Here is a 16,311-nt window from a genome sequence, read left to right on the forward strand (position 1 = left end):
GGATTATAGGTGTACACCACTGTGCCTGGCCCTAGGCCTTTTTAAAATATTATTTTGAAACAGTCTTCTTATTTGCCCAGGATAGTTTTGAATTTGCAATCCTCCTGCCTCAGCTTTCTGAGTAGCTAGGATTATGGGTGGGGCATCAGTGAACCTGGCAAGGTATTTTATTTTTTTTAATGAATTAATTAATTTGGTACCAGGGATTGAACCTAGGGATGCTTAACCACTGAGAAACATCCCTAGCCCTTTTTTATATTTTATTTAAGACAGGATCTCATGGAGATGCTTCAGGCCTTTCTCAGTTGCTGGGACTGGCTTTGAACTTGCTTTTCTCCTGCCTCAGCCTCCCGAGCTGCTGGCATTACAGGCATGCACCATGCCCAGCATGGCTAGGTATATTAATGGAATTGGGGTCTCACTATGTTGCTCAGGCTGGCCTCAAATTCCTAATTAGGATTACATGTAGGCACCACCTAGCCCAGCCTCTTTGTGTTTTTTTTTTAAGTTATTCTAATTTGTTATTTATGATAGCAGAATTCATTACAATTCATATTATATACATAGAGCACAATTTTTCATATCTCTGGTTGTACACTCTTTGTCATTTTGATATGCATTTCCCTGAGGGCTAATGATACTAAACATCTTTTTGTATATTTTTTGGCTATGTGGATGCCTGTGTATCTATATATTCATGTGTAGATACATAGGTAGATATGTATCTAGATGGTTATTCAGGCCTTTTGTCCATAATTTGGTTGTTAATGTTTTTCATATTATTGTTGAACTATTGGTAATTAGTCATCCACCTCTAACCCCCAGAATGAACCTAGATGTGCTCTACCACTGAGCTACATCCCAAGACATTCTCATTTTTTATTCTGAGATAAGGTCTCACTAAGTTTCCCAGTCTGACCTAAAATTTGTTATTTTTTCTGCATACGTCTGCCAAGGAACTGGGTCACAGGTGTGTACCACTGCACCCAGTGTAGCTATGATTTTGTTTTGTTTAGCATAAAAGGGTAGGATTTATTCAAGTGAGGAAAAAAGAGACAGTTTTTGCAGGTGAGAAGGATATGGGTCGGGTCTTGGAAGATTACCAAGGCTATTGGCCAAAATCTTTACTAATTTGATATTAGTTATTATCAATTCTAAGTAGGTATTAGAGAAGTATCTAGGCTCTTAGTATTGCCTGTGACCTTCTAATTGGCTGTGCCCTTTGGCCCTTGAGTTTAAATTTTCTTTAACCTCCCTTCAGGTCTATCCCCACTGTTCCCACCACTACAAGACAAAAGGGTTGTCTGGAATGTTTGGGATGTTTCTGATTATTTTTATGGCCCGTGCCTATAATCCTAGCAACTCTGGATGATGAAGCCGGAGGATCACAAGTTCAGAGATAGCCTCACTAATTTAGTAAGGCCTTAAGCAACTTAATGAGACCCTGTCTCAAAAAGAGCTAGGGAGGTAGTTAAGCACCCCTAAGTTAAGTTCTCAGTTTAAAAGAGAAAAAAAAAAAAAAAAGTCTTAATTGGAGCCCATTCCCTGTCTTTTCTGATTGATTTCTCTTTGAAGAAGTACCCCTAAACTGCCCTTAGGGAAATGAACAACAACCACTCTAGCTACTTCAGGCTGAAAAGGTGTATTGAAATGGAACAGTAGTCGGAGTCCTCCTATAGAAGCCTACCTGAGGGCCCCCATAGATGGGGATTTCGTTTTAAATTTCATCTGTATGGCTCTACACATAGTTTGGGCATCTTGCACATCAGGGCAATTCAGAGGTCCATGGTGGCAATTGGTAGATGACTGGCCACGATGTACATAGGGCAGAGATTAAGCTTTCCAAGAGATCCCAGAGAAGCCCCTAAAAGAAAAAAACAGATTTTTAGCCTCTGCTACTGTAATATTGCTTCAGACCCCAGCTGTGTGTCATGCCTTCTTTCTGGGTTCTTGCCTCACAAATTCAAAGAATAAAATTCATTGATGAGGAAGATCGAACATAAAAGAGTAGGATTTATTCAAGTGAGAAGAAAAGAGACAGCTCCCACAGGGTGAAAGGAGACCCAATAGAGATTGCCTCAGTTATGGTTTTCAAAAGCAGTAAGATCCATTTTTATCCCCTAACAAGAAATTTTTTAAATTTTCATTTAAATGACCAGTAACCAAATCTCTACCTCTTAGATTGGCCTTGAGGTTCTCCTACCTTCTTTGTTAAAGCCTTCATTAATGGCAACTGGGATATCCAGAGATATGACATTGATTTTTCTTCTGTAGAATAAGTTCCAGGCCTGGGCTAGGATCTGGGATTGTTGTGTTCTAGGTACATCTAATTATTATTCTGAAAACTGACACCCTTGGCTCAAAAGCGTAACATAAAAACCGGAGCTTTTGATTCTTGTAGGCAAGAAGAGATTGTAAGCATTCATTAGTTTAGTTAGCAAATGGAGAAAACAGGTAATCAGGATGTAGATATCAGAATGTTGTGAGATTTCAACAGAATAGCAAGAGATCTTTACGACCACTTCTCTTTGCCTGTGGCTTTCTGAATGGTGCTGCCCCTCTCCTTGGCTAGTGATGTCTTGGGAACACTGATATTTTGTCTTAGAACAAAGATGTTTGTGGAGTGTTTAGTGCTGCCACAGACACTTAAGATGCTAGCGGTCTCATGTTTACAAGTGAAATGGGAGCCGAGTGTTGTCACTCCTGTAATTCTAGCCGCTGGGGAAGCTAGGTCAGAAGGATCGTGAATTCAAAGCTAGCCTCAGCAACTTAGCAAGGTCCTAAGCAACTCAGCAAGACCCTGTCTCTAAGTAAAATATAAAAAAGGTCTGGGTATGAGGCTCAGTGGGTAAGTAAGTGCCCCTGAGTTCAATTCCTGAAATAATAATAATAATAATGGTAAAAATAGGGAGAGAGCCAGGCATGGTAGTGCACACCTGTAATCCAAGCAGCTCAGGAGGCTAAGGCAGGAGGATTGCAAGTTTAAAGCCAGCCTCAGCAATTTAGTGAAGTCCTAAGCAACTCAGAGAGACCCTGTCTCTAAATAAAATAAAAATTAAACACCCCTGGGTTCATACTTTGTGTTAGGTTAGTGGGAAAGACAGTATGGTACATTCAGATTGTAGAGTATACTGCAACCGTGATGAAGAGCTTGGAACTCTCTGGTGATAAGGGCTAAAAGTCACATAAACTGTGAGGTGGAGAAAAGGGGTTAAAGTGCCAAGTGTGCAAGTACACATGTTCCTCTGTGTGTGTGTGTGTGTGCGCGCGCGCGCGCGTGTGTGTGTGTGTGTACGCCCTCATGCATGGGACCTAGAAAAAAGGTGGTAGAAGGGTGTGTGTCTTAGTGCTGGGCCAACTTCCCTTCTTTCTGCCTGTTCACAATCAATGTATATAATAAATATACTTCTCTGAGAGTAAAGAATGTTGTTTTATAATAAAGAATGTGAAGAGAGAGAGCCTACAGAATGGGAGAAAATCTTTGCCACCTGTACCTCAGAGCATTAATCTTCAGAATATATAAAGAACTCAAAAAACTTAACACTAAAGGAAAAAAAAAACCCAATCAATAAATTGGCAAAGGAATTGAACAGGCACTTCACAGAAGAAGAAATAAAACTGGTTAAAAAATAAGTGGATAAACATTCAACATTCAAATATCCACAGACCTTTTTATAGTTTATACATTCTATTGTCATGTATATCTAAAAAGAAAAATAAGAAAAAAAAATGTTGTTTTAGTAAAAGTACACACAACTTTCTCAGCTGGCCTAAGCAGTGGCCACCATATCTTGCCCTCTCCCTAATTAGAGAAATGAAAATTAAAACTACACTAAAGCCAGGCACAGTGGCACACACCTGTAATCCCATCTGCTAAATAAAATACAAAATGAGGATGTGATTCAGGGGTCGAGTGCCCTTGAGTTCAATCCCTGGTACAAAAAAATGACGCTAAGATTTCATCTTACTCCTGTCAGAATGGCAATTATCAAGAATACAAGTAACAATAAATGTTGGCAAGGACGTGAGGAAACATGTACACTCATACATTGCTGGTGGGACTGCAAATTGGTGCAACCACTTGGGAAAACAATATGGAGATTCCTCAGAAAACTTGGAATGGAATCACCATTTGACCCAGCTATCCCACTCTTTAGTATATACCCAAAGGACTTATATCAGTATACTATAGTGAGGCAGCCACATCAATGTTTATAGCAGCTCAATTCACAGTAGCTACGTACGCTATGGAACCAACCTGGATACCATTCAACAGATGAATGGATAAAGAAAATGTGGTATATATAGGCAATGGAATTTTTTTTGTTGTATTGTTTATTTTTTGCATGGGGTACTGGAGAGTGAACTCACGGTCACTAGACCAGTGAGCCACACCCACAGCCCTGTTTTGTATTTCAGAGACAGATTCTCAGTGAGTTGCTTAGTGACTTGCTTTTGCTGAGGCTGGCTTTGAACTTGTAATCCTCTTGCCTCAGCACTCTGAGCCACTGGGATTACTAGGCATTGGAGTATTACTCAGCCATAAAGAATGAAATTATGGCATTTGTCAGTAAATGAATGCTAAGTGAAATAAGTCAGTTCCAAAAAAACCAAAGGCCAGTGTTTTCTCTGATATGCAGATGTAAACACACAATAAGGTGGGGGGAAGGGAAGTATAAAAGTTCATTGAGTTAGACCAAGGGGAATGAAGGGAAGGGAGGGAGGATGGGCATAGAAAAGATAGAATAAATTGGACAGAACTTTCCTGTGTTCATATACGAATATATGACCAGTGAAACTCCACATCATGTTCAACTGCAAGAATTGGAAGTTATATCCATGTATGTATGATGTAAGAATGTATTCTATTTCAGTATATCTAAAAAGAAAAATAAGAAAAATGAAAAAAAATGTTATTTTAGTAAATATGGAGGCTGAGTTTTAGAAGAGTACACACAACTGTATACTTTTCTTAGCTGATATAAGCAGAGACCACCATATCTTGCCCTCTCCCTAAGATCCCTCTCTTCTGCCCCCATCTCCTCCCCTTTGCTTCTAAGAGAAGATAGCCACCTCTGGCCAGGCTCATAAAGCCTGCATTGAAGCAGGTTAATTTATTTTATAGAATCATTCAGCCTTCCATATGTTAGTTGATGGGTACAAAGTTTATTTCTTGAAATCAGGTAGAGATGACACACAACATTATGAAGACACTTAAAGGCATGTAATTTTGGACTTTGAAATAGTCAACTTATATCAAGTGAATTTCACCTCATTTAAACTCCCTCCCCCCACTTGTAATAAAACTTAAAAACCTGCCTGTTAAGAGTATTTGGATAGCTGTGACAGTTATGGCATTTTACTTTTACTTTTTCTTTTTTTCCTCCTTTCTGTTGGCTTCTGATGGAGTGGTGTGCTTGACTTAAAAGCACTTTGTGAGCACTGAGTGGGGATAATATAAGAACTTCGCTGATACCAAATATTCATTTTCCTGTTAAGGAAGGAAGATCTCCCTCAACTCCAGCCTGCCTCCAAAGAGTGAATTGTTTATCCCTCACTTTTTTTTTTTTTTTAAAGTTTTTCAGACCTTTCTTTCTTTTTTTGTACAAGGAATTGAACCCAGGGGCGCTTAACCTCTGAACCATATCCACAGACCTTTTTGTTTTATTTTGAGGCAGGGTCTTGCTAAGTTGCTGAGGCTGGCTTTTGAACTTGCCATCCTCCTCCCTCAGCCTCCAGAGATGTTGGGATCACAGGTGTGAGCCACCATGCCTGGCAATTTTTTTCAGACCTTTCTCTTTCCTTTCTATGCTTACTGATGTGTACAGCCCTTTGTACCTAAGGTCTCACTCAACACCTGCTTCCTTCTCCTTCTTTATGCACTGCTGCTTGCTCTGGCTTTGGATAAGAGCCACAGCCTGCCTTCCTGGGACATACTACTGGCCTTTGTTCTTTACTCTTCTCTGCCTCCTGCTAATTTTCAGTTGCTTTTCCTTCCTTCCTATCATAGATGTAATCTTTGAGACCAAGAGAGGGAAGCCCTGTTTTTTGACAAAGGGTTTCATATTTGAAATATATATTTTTAAACCTCAGAGTATATTGGAATTATTTTAAGGAGAAAGAGCATGCTCCCATGTTGAGGGAGATATTGAGCTTCTGTCGCAAAACAAGTACCAGGATTATGGATGGAAGCAATAGAGGTGCTGTCCTTGTGAAATCTGTAGTCTCTTAAATGTTGAGTATGAGTGATCCATCTTCAGGTGTGGTGTACTTAGGACCCAACAGAAAAGAGGCAACAGGAAGTACAGTGTCTGGATTGCACAATTCAAAGCAGTATGGCAGCCTGGGCAGAAGTAATAAAAGAGGTCTAGGGGTGCAGCTCAGTGGTGGAGCACTTACCTAGCATGTGTAAGGTCCTGGGTTTGGACCCCAGCCAAAAAAGGGGGGAGGGGTCAAAAGAAAGGATGTAGATAATAGGACTTGAGTTTTGTAACTGCATATGCCTCATATGTGTAGATGTGTAGAAATAAAGTCCTGGAGAATATCCTACAGTATAGACACAGCAGTGATCCTGGGTCATGGTTTGATTTTTTTTTTTTTTTAATATACTTCTCCCCTTTTTTGGTTATGAAGTATTTTTTTGGTTCTGGGGGTGTGTGGAAGTGAATTATACTCTGGGTCATATTGGCTATGAGTTCACATGAGGGAAAATTCCTTGGCAAATTCAGATAATTTTGTGGTTTTAAATTTAGATATCATTCAGAAGGTAGTTTAATCATAAAAGATTGGGAAAACAGTTCTGAAGAAACTGATTCCTTCCTAGTGTAGTGGCACATGCCTGTAATCCCAGCTCTGGAGGCTGAGTCAGGAGGATTGTGAGTTCAAAGCCAGCCTCAGCAAAAATCAAAGCACTAAGTGATTCAGTGAGACCCTGTCTCTAAATAAAATACAAAATAGGGCTGGGGATGTGGCTTTTTGGTGGAGCGATCCTGAGTTCAATCCCCGATACCCAAAACACAAGCAAACAAAAAAAGAAAATATTTATTCCTCCTAATATTTATGTTGGAAGGAAATATGATTAAACTCTATGTAATAATGGAATATTCACTGCCAAAGAACTGTACTATGAAAAGTCCCACAAACCAAATAGTTGAAAGCATACAAAGAAGTCATTTTCAGAAACCAGAATTAGCACAAGATGACTCCTAATTTAGAGATTTGTGATTCAAGTAGCCAGGAAGCTTGTTTTTCAGAATGGAAAAGAGAATAAAGACAATTTACAAAAGGTAAGGCCATAGTTCGTGATGGAAGGTCCATGAACTTATTTCAGATATTCCAGTGTGGTAAGGTTTTTCTTTCCTTTTTTTTTTTTTTTTTTGGTGTGTGTACTGGGGATTGAAACCAGGGATGCTTAACCACTGAGCCATATCTCCAGCCCTTTTTATTTTGAGACAGGGTCTCACTAAGTTGCTGAGGCTGACTATGAACTTGTGATCCTCCTATCCAACCTCCCAAGTTGCTGGAATTACAGATGTGTGCCACTGTGCCTGGCTATGATATTTCTTGTATTCTAGAGTAGATCAGGAAGGTATGAGGGCATAGAATCTGCCTGGGGCTGTCAGAACAGGATGGGCACCTCCCTCCCACTCCCTTTAACAAGACAACTGAATTTTAAGGGGATAGGCATCTTGCAAGACCAAGCTAGACCTCTTTATGGTAGAAAAGTTTGGGCTGTGATAACTTCCTGGGTGAGAAAATACTAGACATAGGGAAAGGATATTGCTGAGGGAAGCCTCCTCAATAAACTGTGGACAAGAGCTTATTGTCCTCTGATGCTTAGAATGAAGAAGGGACAGCATATTCATTAGATACAAACCAGGATCCTACTGTCTGAGCCAACAGCCATGAGTCCTATGTGTGGTGCAGATAGATGATTACCCTTACACCATGGAGACACATCATGTCACAGCAGTCCATGTCTGGCAGTCAGGATTGTTGACTCCCTTTTTTGGCAGCCAGAGCACTGTATGGTGGTTTTCACTGCTTTACAGTGGTGATATCAAAATGTGACTTCTGTGGGTTTATTAAAAGATTCAGAGAAAAGAAGACATGAGGTGGCATTGAGTCTTGGGATTCTTGAAGTTTTTTTTTTTTTTTTAATATTTATTTTTTAGTTCTTGGCGAGACACAACATCTTTGTTGGTATGTGGTGCTGAGGATCGAACCTGGGCCGCACGCATGCCAGGCGAGCGCGCTACCGCTTGAGCCACATCCCCAGCCCCGATTCTTGAAGTTTTGAAGGGAGCTGAGCCTTGAAAGGTAGTCATATGAAAAGAAATAGATGGACCACAGGATTAGAATTAGGATACATAAGTAAAAGACCCAAATGGTTTTATGCCATTTGGTAAAGAGCTTTCTCTGGGTCTTAATTGCTACAAAATAGCTTCGTGTCTTAGAAATTGTTGTCAAGAACTGTAAATAATCTTGAGATTTTTACCCTTTTCAGGTTAACAAGGTAGCCTGCCAGTTTACTGAATGTTAGCAAGACATGAGATTTCTCAACCATAGTTACTGATGGTATAGCAGGCTGGGAACATCAGCATATTTGTGTTTGAAGGGATCAGTTTCTGTTGGTCTCAGGATCCACAGAGGTGATGATGAAGGGCCCAGATGGATGCTTTCAGATGCTTTGGGTTGTGTTATAAGAGAAGAAGCTTGAGTTTAGGGGTCTCATACCAACCACTTAACCTCTACCTAATTTGCCATCCTTCCAAATGTGGATAAGGTCAGCATTTTCCTCTGAGGGTTGCTGCCAGGGGCATATCGGTTAACATGAAACAGAAAAGCACATGATATATAACAAGTGCTTAATAAACTTTGGTCAGGTCTTATTTATTCGCATGCATTGTAACATGCTTGAGATAATCAACAATTAAAAAGAAAAGATTTGAGCTAGAATAGCTCAGTGAAGGGACACTTGACTAGCATGCACAAAATTTGATCCTTGGTGGAGGGGGGAGAATGAGAGCTCCCTTTCCTAATAAGCCTTTTCTAATCTTCTCATCCTTTAAGGGCCCCATTCTGTGCTTCCCTTCCCTGGGCAGGGTTAGAATGCTGAAGAATATAGAGACCCGCTATGTGCCAGCTTCACCTGCACCCCCAACAGAGGAACTCTTGTTTAATGGAGAGTGCCCACTTAGTTTTTGGGATATGAGGAGGTAGACCTATGGAGTAGGGCTGCCAAGGGTGTTCCTGGGCACCCTGTAAGGCTTGGTTTACTTTGAGTTGGTGTGACTCAGGAAAGCCCGAGCATAAGAAAGGTAGTATAGCATGAAGGGCTTCCACAGCTCTGGAAATGGTTGGGTGGGAGAAAAGACCCAAGGGCTCTTTCCTGGGGCATTGGGGCCATCACAGTTTCCAGGCCCCTTGGGCCATACTTTCTGGTGTCCTACAGGCCAGGATCTAGGGCATGTTGCTGGCTCTGCCTGGCAACCAGCCACTTATCAGCTCAGCTCCCCAGGATTTAGCCATGGAACTGGGTTTTGGCTCCATTGTGGGGATACTGAGCTGCCCATATTTGGAGTTCAGCTCTCTTTGACCTGTCAGCACTCGTGGTGTATTCTAGGTTGGGTTATTACTTACCTCTGGGTGATTATTTTCATAGCTTAAAAAAAGATAAAGAAATATTTGCAGAAAACATCTGATAAAGGACTGTTACTCAAAATATACATAGAACTCAGTAAGAAGACAACAGGGCCACCAGGAAGAGCAGAATGTGCTGGAAGCAAGTGAGGCAGAGCGGACACTGTTGTTGGTTAGGGCCTTTCACCAAAGCTGGAACTGAATGGAAGAGTTGAAATGAAAGATACCTGAGGATAGGCTGTTCAGATAAGATCTCCTTATAGAACTTCCTCATCTATAGGACCTGATGCCAGTATTTCCTTTTATCTTTTTTGGGGGGCGGGAGGGGGGGTACTGCAGATTGAGCAGGTGCTTTACAGCTGAGCTATATTATATTCCCAGTCCTTTTTTTTAAAAAAAAAAATAGTTTTTATAGTTGGGCACAGTACTTTTATTTTATTTATTTATTTTTATGTGGTGCTGAGGATTGAACCTATCACCTCTCACGTGATAGGTGAGTTTTCTACCACTGAGCCAAAACCCCTGTCCCCCTCCCTTTTTTTTAATTTTTAAGAAATTTTGAAATAGGATCTCACTTATTTGCTGAGGCTGCCCTTGAACTTGTGATTCCTCCTACCTAAGCCTTCCAAGTTGTTGGGATTACTGGTATGCACCATCATTCCTAGCAGATTTATTCTTTTGATGAGGGATCTTGTTACTGGGGTAGGCTCTGTGTGTTGGGGGAAGGATGTGTAGGTTATCTATGAACTTTCCTCTCAGTTTTATAAACCTAAAGGAGCTCTAAAAAATAAAGCCTATTAAAAAAAAAAAAGCATAAGATGCCAACACATCAATCTCAGACTTTTTCACAGCTTAGCAGAGATCTTGCTCTAGAAGTACTGGTTGATTATTGGTTTGCCCTACAGTTGATATACTATTTGAAATAAATTAATCTTTTTTGGTGGGGCCAATACCAGGGAGTGAACCCATAGGTGTTTTACCACTGAACTACATTCCCAGCCCTTTTTTATTTTTTATTTTGTTAAGTTGCTGAGGCTGGTTTTGAACTTGCAATCCTATCTCAGCCTCCTGCGTCACTGGAATTACAAAGCATGTGCCACTGCATCCAGCAATAAATTAATCTTTTTTTGTGGAGGTGGGGGTACTGGGGATTTAATTCAGGGGCACTGAACCCCTGAGCCATATCCCCAGCCCTCTTTTGCATTTTATTTGGAGACAGGGTTTTTTACTGAGTTGTTTAGTGCCTTTTTTCTGAGGCTGGCTTTGAACTCTAGATCCTCCTGACTCAGCCTCCAGAGCTGCTGGGATTACAGGCATGCACCACTGTGCCTGGCTTAAATTAATATTTCAAGTGAACAATTCGAATAGTCCTGTCTTGGCCCCAGATAGTGAATTGTGATGTGTTCATTTTGATCTCTATTTGCTTCCAGGACAACCCTCCATATGATAAGGGGGCCTTCAGAATCGAAATCAACTTTCCAGCAGAATACCCATTCAAACCACCGAAGATCACATTTAAAACAAAGATCTACCACCCAAACATTGATGAAAAAGGGCAGGTCTGCCTGCCAGTAATTAGTGCTGAGAACTGGAAGCCAGCAACCAAGACCGACCAAGGTAAGCATATTTCCTTGTCTGCCTTGGATGGAACTCTACTGAGAATGCTGCTGTGGGATAGGGACTTTAAGTTTCCTTCTAATGCCAAGTCAGGGTCCAGAGAAGTCTTAAACATACCAGTACATGCAGAAGTATTACTGAGGTTCCACCAGTCCTGTGGGATGGTTGCCTCAGTTGAAAACTACTGTGCAGTATTGAGGAGGCCCTTTCTGGGCTTCTTACAGTGTAATGAGACATAGACATCCTGACTATTTGCTGAATGTGCAGTGATGGGGTATGGGCATTAATCCCTAGAAGTGAGGAGGGATTGTGGGACTGCCTAGAAGAAGAAGATAGAGTGGTGTCTAAGCTGGTATTATACAGCAGGTAGTGCCTAAACTTATTAGGCTTGAAGGAAGAAGAGTGGTTGGTGAGTTCCTTCCTGGGTAACAGAAGGGCATGAGCCAAGATCCAGTGGCTCAGAATGGGTTGTTTGGAGAGGCAGCAAGGTCAGACTCTAGAGCAACATTCCTGGATGAAAGCATATCGTTGGTTATGGAACTCCTTGGATTGGATGTGGTTGTGTATGTGTCCATTTGTCTATATGAACACACACATGTTCATTTTGTAGGAAAAGTATTTGACTCAGTATTGTGATTATCCTCCCTTTTATCCCCTGGAAGTAGCAAAAACAATTAGAGACTCTCATGTGAAGCCCTGACATCATTTTTTTGGTGGCTTTGTAATGAGAAGTAAAAGAATATAAGATCTGTTTATATTACAGAATGTGGTGAGGCTACAGTGGAGTTTTTCATTGATAGATTAAAAAGTTACTTTTTGGTGGAAGCCCACCCTAGAAGATGGAATTAAAAGGCTTTCACAAGAAAAATTGAGTCTTACTTCTTAAATAATCACCATGAAAAGTGTATGCTGGTCCTCCACAGCTGAGTAGTTGATAGGTGTAAGTGCTGAATGTAGGTGCTCATTTCAGAGAGTGAACTCCAAAGGACTTTACACTGGTTGTGTAAAAGTTGATGTTTATAACAGCCTGACACAATTCTCAGTGCACATGGCCTGATTTTTTTCCCCCATATGAAGTCTTGGTTCTTTGTTGGATTGTGTCAACCTTCACACAACTCCTGGAGATCTTGCTGAGTTGTATATCTCTGTTCGGCCACTATGTCAGCAGAGGGTGGGAGGAATTGTTCTTCCAGGTCAGGCTGCCCAGGATCTGATTCTGGCTACAAAGATTTTAGGGTCTTCTCCCTTGCCTGAGAACCGAGGGCATGGTGGCCAGGACTGGGGACGCTTGCAAGATATAGATGCAAGTGTTTTGCCACCTCTTGCAGGAGCTGACTGTGTAAGAGGGCCACAGCAATACTATTTTAGCTTCAGCTAGAAATGTTATAGCATAGCCCAAATGTTCTGCTTTTTCAGGATGGGACTGCTCCCTTCCCCCATTACAAAGAGATAACTTAGGGGTGGCCTTTTATTCTTTTGTAAAATGTACCTGTTGATTTAAGATTTATAAGGTAAAAATTTTGGTGTAGGTTCTATATTCCTATTTTGTGACTTGGGACTGTCTGGGGTTTCTTCATAGATAATTATTCTGTAGAGCCTTTATAGCATGGTCTTGATCCCATTCTTACATATATCACGAATGTTGTCCCTTGCACTTCACCACATTCTTATATTTCTGTTATCTATTTCTCATTTACAAACCCCCTCAAAGCTTAATTGCTTAAAGTAACAAGTTTATTGCTCATTCTTTTGGTTGTCTGGTTTCATCTGGATGATCATTCTTGGGGTCACTCTTGCATCACATTGAGCTGAGAGCTGTGCAGGGTTTGGGATGTGCCAGTGGGCATCATTCACATGTGTGGCAATTTATGTTTACTGGAATCCTCAGTTCTCTTTTTGGCCTCTTATAGGCTGGATAGGACTTCTTTATATCACGGTGGGGTTCCAGGGCAAAAGCAGAAACTGCCAGACCACTATGGCACAGATGCAGAACTGGTATAGTGTCATTTCTGCTATATTCTGTTGGTCAAGCAACCTAGACTCTAGAGAAGGGAAATGGACTTTGCATCTTGACAGGAGGCATAGCAACTCTGGAGAGGGGGTTACAGAGGTAGAACAGGTGGGCAGTGATACTGAATCCTCTTGCTGGCTCCTCAGGCCTCCTTGGGGCCACTTATCCCAAACGATGGCTGTCCTGGACATACCTTTGCTGTTCCCACTTGCTAGATCTTCCTATGTTCTATGTACCAATTTTTCTGGCCCTATTTCCTGATTGCTCTTCAACCACTAACATTGTACAATTTATTTTTGTTTTGTTTTTGTTTTTTTATTTATTTGCATTGCTAGGCATAGAACCTTAGGGCCCTGAGTATGCTAGGCAAGCTCTCCACCATTGAGTCATACCCTAAGCCTAGCATTTTCCTTTTTTGATGCCTTTTCATTTCTTCATTCATTTCCAAAAGTCATGAAATACATGTGCCACCCCTTTTGCTTTAATCTCCCTCTAGCACTCTTCTACTATCTTCATAGCATCTGTTCATGATTTTCTTCTCTTGCCCTTGTCCTTAGAAAGTTATCATTCTCATCTCTTCAGTGTTCTATTTCTTGCATTTTTGTTCCTTTTGTTGCCAATTTAGCTTTTTAAAATGCCCCCCATCATAGTGTTAAATTGCTATGTGGTATTCCTGAGTACAAGGAAGTTATGATGTATCTTTTGGAGAAAATACAAATGTTAGATAAACGTTATTCGGGCATGAATTATAGTGGTATGGCCATGAATTTAATGTTAGTGAATAAATACAATAAATTAAGTAGGGCTTCTTCTCTTTTTTTTTTTTTACCATTTTTTTAATATTTATTTTTTTAGTTGTAGATGGACATAATACCTTTATTTATTTATTTATTTATTTTTATGTGGTGCTGAGGATTAAACACAGGGCCTTGCACATGCTAGGTGAGCACTCTACTGCTAGCCACAACCCCAGCCCTAAGTAAAGCTTCTTTAAATGTGATGGGACTAGGTTGTAGCTCAGTGGTAGATCACTTGCCTTGAATGTATGAGGCACTGGGTTCAAATCTCAGCACCACATAAAAATAAATAAATAAAGATATTATGTCCATCTACAACTAAAAAAAAACCATGAGTAATAAATGGTTATATATTAATAAGTTAACAAAAACATTGTGAGCAAAGATTTTTAGGAACCCAATCCTCTATTTCCGTTAGGAGCAGTGATTTAGTGTTATTAATTGAATGCTCACTGCAAGTTTGTAGAACATAATTACTACAGATAACAGGTTCACTTGTATACAGGATGATCAGAATAGGTGAATCCATGGAAACAGATTACAGAGTCAGAAAGGAGAGGAAGAATGGGAAGTAACTGCTAGTGAGAGCGGGTTTTCTTTTGGGGGTGATGAAATGTTTTAGAATTAAATGGTGGTGATGTCACACAACTTTGTATAAGCACACTAAAAACTTTATGCTTTTAAAAAGTTTTTTTGTTTTGTTTTGTTTTTTGTTATGCGACATGTCAGTTTTTTAAAAATGGAAAGACTGTAAGGAACTGTTAAAAATTGAGCAAAGCAAAGTGTGAAAAGTCAAGAAACATGACAAAACTGTATCAAACAGAAGGTAATATTGGAATAAAAAATGTGGAAACAGTTTTGTTCAGCAGCATTTGGTTCAAGTAGCTATCTTAGCAACAAAACAAGGACTTAGTTTGGTGGTTAAATGAGATTTTACTATATAAAATACAATCAATCATTAGCCTGGCTCAGTGGTTTATGCCTATAATCCCAGTGGCTTGGAAGGCTGAGACAGGAGAACACAAGTTAGAGACCAGCCTCAACAACTTAGCAAGGCCCTGTGCAACTTAGTGAGACCCTGTCTCAAAATAAAAAAATAAAAAGGACTGGAGATGTAGTTCAGTGGTTAAGTTCCCCTGGGTTCAATTCCTGGTACCAAAAAAATATAATCAGTAATGAAGCCAGCTTAACTGAATTTAGTATTAATTGAACTTCTATGTAGCAAATAGCATAGCAGCAAAATTAGATGAAGATATTTAAAATGTTCATAAGCAGAATGTTTCAGTTCCCTATACATTATAACAAATTAAGAAGATAAGATTTAAAAAAGACTGAAGCAAAATAACAGGATTTTTTTCTTTTTTTGTAGATAGACACAGCAAGCACATTTATTTATTTATTTATTTATTTATTTATTTATTTACTTACTTACCTTATGTACATACTTATTTTCATGTGGTGCTGAGGATCAAACCCTGTGCCTCACAAGTGCTAGGCAAGCATTCTACCATTGAGCCACAGTTCTAGCCCCTAACTTGTACTTTTTGGTACATTACATGGAAGGCTACAGCATTACTTTAGGGATAGAGGAAGGCATCACTAACATTCTGTGAAAATGGAGCTTCTAAATCTCCAAGAAGAGAAGATATTGTTAATTTCCTGTATTACAGAGAAACTATCAGCAAAAACAAAAAGGAGGAAATTTTATAAGCTTTTTTTTTTAAATTTTTTATTTTTTTTATTGGTTGTTCACAACATTACAAAGCTCTTGACATATCATATTTCATACATTAGATTGAAGTGGGTTATTAACTCCCAATTTTACCCCAAATGCAGATTGCAGAATCACGTCGGTTATACATCCACAATTTTACATAATGCCCAATTAGTAATTGTTGTATTCTGCTACCTTTCCTATCCCCTACTATCCCCCCTCCCCTCCCCTCCCCTCCCTTCTTCTCTCTCTACCCCATCTACTGTAATTCATTACTCTCCTTGTTTATTTTCCCATTCCCCTCACAACCTCTTATATGTAATTTTGTATATCAATGAGGATCTCCCTTAATTTCCATGCAATTTCCTTTTTCTCTCCCTTTCCCTCCCATCTCATGACTCTGTTAAATGTTAGTCTTTTCTTCCTGCTCTTCCTCCCTGCTCTGTTCATAGTTGCTCTCATTATATCAAAGAAGACATTTAGTATTTGTTTTTTAGGGATTGACTAGCTTCACTAAGCATAATCTGCTC

The 16,311-nt window shown here is 39.9% G+C and overlaps 1 protein-coding gene across 3 annotated transcripts in view; it reads left to right on the forward strand.

The window, feature by feature from the left end:
• The window catches only part of Ube2l3 (ubiquitin conjugating enzyme E2 L3), a 74,693-nt gene that overhangs the window by 42,497 nt on the left and 15,885 nt on the right, over positions 1-16,311 (forward strand). For all 3 annotated transcript variants that reach the window (XM_078038843.1, XM_005334483.5, XM_013362518.4), the window contains one exon: positions 11,073-11,259. In XM_078038843.1, the coding sequence (XP_077894969.1) occupies positions 11,073-11,259 (187 nt within the window). The remainder of the gene's footprint in view (positions 1-11,072; positions 11,260-16,311) is intronic.

Source organism: Ictidomys tridecemlineatus, chromosome 2 (assembly GCF_052094955.1).
Source record: "Ictidomys tridecemlineatus isolate mIctTri1 chromosome 2, mIctTri1.hap1, whole genome shotgun sequence".
NCBI lineage: Eukaryota > Metazoa > Chordata > Mammalia > Rodentia > Sciuridae > Ictidomys > Ictidomys tridecemlineatus.